A 6478-nucleotide genomic window follows, 5' to 3' on the forward strand; every position below is an offset into this window, starting at 1 on the left:
AGGCACTGGCGTAGCCTCACAAGAGGCCACAATATCAGGGACCCTTCAGCAGTATCTTGCCGGCATGAGCATGAGCATTAGTATCTAGGTTGGTGGCTGATGATGGGATGGACTCCGAATGGGGTCCCTTTGAGAAGTTTTTAAGGGCTAACAGGATATGTATCTGGCTGAAAGACCTAGGCATTGCTTTCTAGAGATCTCCCACACCTAGAGATAAGGATCAGCAGGCTCAGGGGTCAGGGGTCAGTATCTGGGCAGAGATCCTTTGATGAGCGAGCAGACAGGCTTCCTGCCTAGAAGAGAGGTGGAAGAGAATGCTGGGAATCTCCATGGTCTGCCCCATGCCACCCCCACTCCCTCACCTCCACCTCCCCACCCCCACAGCTCAGCTTCAGGCACAAACTATGTTTTACCTTAGGAGCACACTCAAGGTGAGGGAACATACAGGGAAAACCAAATGCTCAGGTCTCGGACGCCTGGTTGACAAATGGAAGGAAGTGGGGTGTAGAGATGTTAGCCAAGCCCCCTGACAGGCCCCTTACAAACGCTTTTTGGGTGTGGTGGTGCACACCTGTCATCCTAGCTTTTGGGAGGTGGAAGCAGGAGGGGAAAGGGGGTTCAAGGCCAGTCTGGATTTTATGAGATCCCATCTCACCACCCTTGGAAAATGAAAAGGAGAGGGGGAGGGGAGAAGGGAGGATGGTAAGCGGATAGACTGTACTGTAAACTGGATGAAGCTAGAATTGCGAAGGTTTGCTCAAACTCCTGGCTTTAGTTAGCCGCATCCTTCCCTGGACTCTCTGTCACAGTAGAGCCACAGCCAGTGACCCTGACCTTTATGTTTCCGATAGGACATTTTCTCGGGAAGGAGACTTGTTTTCTCAGTATGTATGCGTGTTTGGCTTGGTCACAGCACTCCGTCACCACAGTAGAGAAGGAAGTAAGACACCCACAAAGCACAAGGCTCCAAACTTCTCGTAACGGCCTGGTTTTCAGAATCATTCTGTATTAACTCGGGGACCACAGCCCGTGTGACTCGGGTAAGACAGTGCCTGGCACCGTATGGAAGGAAGATGGCGATGTCAGGGGTCAGTGTGGGCTGTGGTGGACAGCAGCGTAAGGAGCTCGGGTTAGAAGCCATTCCCCTTAGTCAGCATGCTAGCACCCGGGATAGCAAGGCTGTGCTTCTGCTAGGAGCTAATGAGTGAGCTCAGCAGAAAGATGGGGAAATGTCACAACTGATGAGCCACCACCCTTGGCGGTGGTGGAGCAGAAACTACTGGGGGTCGTGTCTGTCTGGGCTTGGAGTTGATGCTAATCTTAGTTGGGCTTCATCATTCTGGCTGGAGAGGATGGCGGCCAGTGTGAAGTCAGGGCTTCATCATTCTGGCTGGAGGGGATGGCGGCCGGTGTGAAGTCAGGGCTTCTTCATTCTGACTGGAGAGGATGGCGGCCGGTGTGAAGTCAGGGCTGTGATTCCTAGGAAGAGATGCTTGAAACAGCACTGAAGGTTTGACCACTCTGAAACAGCGCCATGAAACCCCACAGCTTCTCTTACTCGGCCATTTACATCTTCCCTGCTAAGGTCTGTCCTGGAGTTTTTATTCTTGCACAGACACAAGTTGCTCTACAGGGTGATTCAGCTTAATAGCTGTTCCCCTACTCTATACTACATAGATGCAGGTAATAGGTGTTCCCCCACCCTATACTATATAGATGCAGGTAATAGCTGTTCCTGCCCCCTATACCATATAGATACAGGTAATAGGTGTTTCCGTAATCTTTATATTTTGAAGGTGATGAACAAACCCTCTTGCGTTGTTTTGTCCAAGCATCTACTATGTCAGGTATCGTATGTGCAGAACAAGGAAAGGAAATGACCACAGTCCTGGCCCTCGCTAGAATGGTAATGTGGATGGACTTGGGCGAGCAAACGGTGTGAGTGGGGCAGTGTTGGACAAAGGTCCTGTACCCTGCAGGAACACATCTAAGGCATGAGGAAAAGGAGACAGAAGCCTGGCAGCTGAGCAGACTAGAGGAAGCATTCCAGGAAGAGAGGACTGCAGGGAGAGAGCAGTTAAGTAGAAATTACCTCAGTGTACTGGGACAGACAGCAGGATGTCAAGGCAGTGGTGGAGATGTCAAAGACAAGTCTCAGGCACCCTCAGGACAGCCACTCTCACTCAGTCCTCACTCAGTCTTCACTCAGTCCTCACTCAGTCCTCAAAGCCTTTACCCTGGCTTTCTGTCGTTCCGGGAGCCCTTCTAAGCCAGTCGTGAAAGGTAAAAATATGTCAGATAGTCACAGGAAACGCTGAATAAAAAGGGAAGGGAGATATGCCCTCACCCACAAACCCCACTGTGTGCTCGCAAGCAGAGCACCAGACCGCTGTCAGACTCAGTCCCTGAAGTCTAGGTGTAGGTTTTTTCACAGAGCGTTGTTAGACAAACAAGTCTCTTTCCTGACACTTCTTGCTCCGTGATGCCCCACCTCTTGTAGGGTTTCCCTTGGTTTTGCTGCCTGTTGCTTTTATAGCGACATTTGTAGTGACATAACGACGTCTATGCTGATGTCTATAGTCTGTAGTGAAGTAATGGCATCTGGAAAGGGCTCTCATTGGTCCCGCTGCCTTCTGCTCTGCAATGTGACGACTTTTGTTTCCTTTCTGTTTTTCAGGAATGTTTACCCTTGCGGAAGTTGCTTCACTTAATGACATTCAGCCAACTTACCGAATCCTGAAGCCATGGTGGGACGTGTTTATGGATTACCTGGCGGTCGTTATGCTGATGGTAGCCATCTTCGCAGGGACCATGCAACTTACCAAAGATCAGGTGGTCTGTTTGCCAGTGTTGCCGTCGCCTGCAAATTCAAAGGCGCACACACCACCCGGAAATGCTGACGTCACCACTGAAGTCCCCAGGATGGAAACAGCCACACACCAAGACCAAAACGGGCAGACGACGATGACGAATGACGTTGCCTTTGGCACATCTGCTGTGACCCCTGACATACCTCTCCAAGCCACCCATCCTCACACAGAGTCCACCTTTCCCAATCAGGAGGTGAAGAAAGAGAAGAGAGACCCAACGGGCCGAAAAACCAACTTGGATTTTCAGCAGTACGTATTTATCAATCAGATGTGTTACCATCTGGCCCTCCCTTGGTACTCCAAGTACTTTCCGTACCTTGCCCTTATACACACCATCATCCTTATGGTCAGTAGCAACTTTTGGTTCAAATATCCCAAGACGTGCTCCAAGGTGGAGCATTTCGTTTCAATATTAGGAAAGTGTTTTGAATCTCCCTGGACTACTAAGGCACTGTCGGAGACGGCCTGTGAAGATTCTGAGGAGAACAAGCAGCGGATAACGGGCGCCCAGACCCTGCCGAAGCACGTGTCCACCAGCAGTGACGAGGGGAGCCCCAGCGCCAGCACCCCCATGATCAACAAAACCGGCTTCAAGTTCTCGGCGGAGAAACCGGTGATCGAGGTTCCCAGCATGACCATCCTGGACAAGAAAGACGGGGAGCAGGCCAAAGCCCTGTTTGAGAAAGTGAGGAAATTCCGCGCCCACGTGGAAGACAGTGACTTGATCTATAAGCTCTATGTGGTCCAAACACTCATCAAAACTGCCAAGTTCATTTTTATCCTCTGCTACACTGCGAACTTTGTCAACGCCATCAGCTTCGAGCACGTCTGCAAGCCAAAAGTCGAGCACCTCACGGGGTACGAGGTGTTCGAGTGCACTCACAATATGGCCTACATGTTGAAAAAGCTGCTCATCAGCTACATCTCCATCATCTGCGTCTATGGCTTCATCTGCCTCTACACTCTCTTCTGGTTATTCAGGATCCCTCTGAAGGAGTACTCGTTTGAGAAAGTCCGGGAGGAAAGCAGCTTCAGCGACATCCCGGATGTCAAGAACGACTTTGCGTTCCTTCTGCACATGGTTGACCAGTACGACCAGCTCTATTCCAAGCGTTTCGGTGTGTTCTTATCCGAAGTCAGTGAGAACAAACTGAGGGAGATCAGCCTGAACCATGAATGGACTTTCGAGAAACTCAGGCAGCACGTGTCTCGCAATGCTCAGGACAAGCAGGAGCTGCACCTGTTCATGCTGTCCGGGGTGCCCGACGCTGTCTTTGACCTCACAGACCTGGATGTGCTAAAACTTGAACTGATCCCCGAAGCAAAAATTCCTGCCAAGATCTCTCAGATGACTAACCTCCAAGAGCTCCACCTCTGCCACTGCCCTGCAAAGGTGGAACAGACTGCCTTTAGCTTCCTCCGAGATCACTTGAGATGCCTTCACGTGAAGTTCACTGATGTGGCTGAGATCCCCGCCTGGGTGTATCTGCTCAAAAACCTGCGGGAGCTGTACTTAATAGGCAATTTGAACTCAGAGAACAATAAGATGATCGGACTGGAGTCTCTGCGAGAGCTGCGGCACCTTAAGATCCTCCACGTGAAGAGTAACCTGACCAAAGTTCCCTCCAACATCACCGATGTGGCTCCACACCTCACGAAGCTCGTCATCCACAACGACGGGACCAAGCTCTTGGTCCTGAACAGCCTGAAGAAGATGATGAACGTGGCCGAGCTGGAGCTGCAGAACTGTGAGCTGGAGAGAATCCCGCACGCCATTTTCAGCCTCTCTAACCTGCAGGAGCTGGACTTAAAGTCAAACAACATCCGGACGATCGAGGAGATCATCAGCTTCCAACATCTGAAGCGACTGACTTGCTTAAAACTGTGGCACAATAAAATTGTGGCCATCCCACCCTCCATTACCCACGTCAAGAACCTGGAGTCGCTCTACTTCTCCAACAACAAGCTCGAGTCCTTACCGGTGGCAGTGTTTAGTTTACAGAAACTCAGATGCTTAGATGTCAGCTATAACAACATTTCCACGATCCCCATAGAGATAGGTTTGCTCCAGAACCTGCAGCATTTGCACATCACAGGGAACAAGGTGGACATTCTGCCAAAACAGTTGTTTAAGTGCGTGAAGTTGAGGACTTTGAACCTAGGGCAGAACTGTATCGCCTCCCTGCCTGAGAAAATCAGTCAGCTCACCCAGCTGACTCAGCTGGAGCTGAAGGGCAACTGCCTGGACCGCCTGCCAGCCCAGCTGGGCCAGTGTCGCATGCTCAAGAAGAGCGGGCTTGTTGTAGAAGACCAACTGTTTGACACGCTGCCACTAGAAGTCAAAGAGGCATTGAATCAAGATGTCAATGTCCCCTTTGCAAACGGGATTTGAACTAAGCGAATGCGGGCACACCCACATGCGTGCGGGGACACCTCCCTAGATTGCAGATGCTCACGTGCAAGTTATTACAAGATAACGCATTTTAGGAGTAGATAAGCCCTTCAAACACGATGCACAGAGGCTGGTAGCAGACGAAACCGAATGTTCCATGTTTGTAGCATTTTAAGTCATTCGTTTCCAGATATTTTCTTTACTTTTTGGGTATTTTTTTGGGGGGTGGGATTGTTTTGTTTCTTCCTCCTCCTCCTCCTCCCCCCCTCCTCCCCCTGCTCCTCCTCCTCCTCTTTCTGGGGAAAGGGAAGGAAAAATCACAGTCACCGATCTCAGTTCTTTTTAAATTGTAAGTCGGATGCGGCTGCTGGCTGAATGTTTACACATTGCTTGCCTGCTAAAGTAAATGATTAAATTGACTTTCTTCTTACTACATTGCAGTTTTTTGGTTTTGTTTTGTTCTTTCTTTCTTTCTTTCTTTCTTTCTTTCTTTCTTTCTTTCTTGAGGTGTCATGATTTATTTTTTGCTTAACTGGTGCAATATTGCTTAACCTTGGATCGTTGAAGACACAAAAGGGGCCAAACTCATAATCTTAGGTTTGCTAAAATATTGACTTCTCTACTGTTTTAACTTAAAGCAAGTGAATGGAGCTTCCTGGAGCATTGGATGGTACTGTACCTCTTCGAATCCCACAGCAGACTTCACAGTCTTGACGGCCTGGAATGAAGTAGAGTGTGTGGTGTGTCAAGACTCTTTGATTGTTTCTTAAAACAAATGCTAAAAATAAAATAACACATCCTTTAATAGTCACTTTATGTGCATAGGCTGGAGTTTTGGTTATACATGGTACACTTTTGGGCCAATATAATAGGATTTCCAATGAATAGAAAATGTGTTTTAAAAATAAATTTATAACAATAAAATAAGTTTATCTAAATCTTAGTAGTTCACAACCTTTCTTGGGACCAGCATTTGGAATATAAACAGATTTACCTTTTCATGATGGTTTCAGTGAGGGGCTGTTGGAGATCGGGTGTGAGCAGAAGGACTTGTAATTCATTGAGCTGGAAGATGCCTGGCTTTAATTCCCATTTTAGTGGCAAATTGTATTTCCTATGTTTGTCTGTGAGGAGGAGGAGGAGTATGAGGATGGTCTGCTGAAGGTTATAATTCTTTAACTCACAAAATGTCTGAATCAGCCTGTCACCTATTTAG

The 6478-nt window shown here is 48.6% G+C and overlaps 1 protein-coding gene across 6 annotated transcripts in view; it reads left to right on the forward strand.

Moving 5' to 3' along the window:
- Lrrc8d (leucine rich repeat containing 8 VRAC subunit D) overlaps positions 1-6202 on the forward strand; it is a 109358-nt gene extending 103156 nt beyond the window's left edge. For 5 of the 6 annotated variants that reach the window (XM_029545529.1, XM_029545530.1, XM_029545528.1 and 2 more), the window contains one exon: positions 2678-6200. In XM_029545529.1, coding sequence (XP_029401389.1) covers positions 2680-5262 — 2583 coding nt within the window. In that variant the 5' untranslated portion in view covers positions 2678-2679 and the 3' untranslated portion in view covers positions 5263-6200. Of the gene's footprint in view, positions 1-2677 lie in introns of all 6 variants that reach the window. The other variant, XM_021210838.2, reaches the window with a different exon arrangement.
- The last annotated feature ends 276 nt before the right edge of the window (positions 6203-6478 follow it).

The sequence above is a fragment of the Mus pahari genome, chromosome 13 (assembly GCF_900095145.1).
Source record: "Mus pahari chromosome 13, PAHARI_EIJ_v1.1, whole genome shotgun sequence".
NCBI lineage: Eukaryota > Metazoa > Chordata > Mammalia > Rodentia > Muridae > Mus > Mus pahari.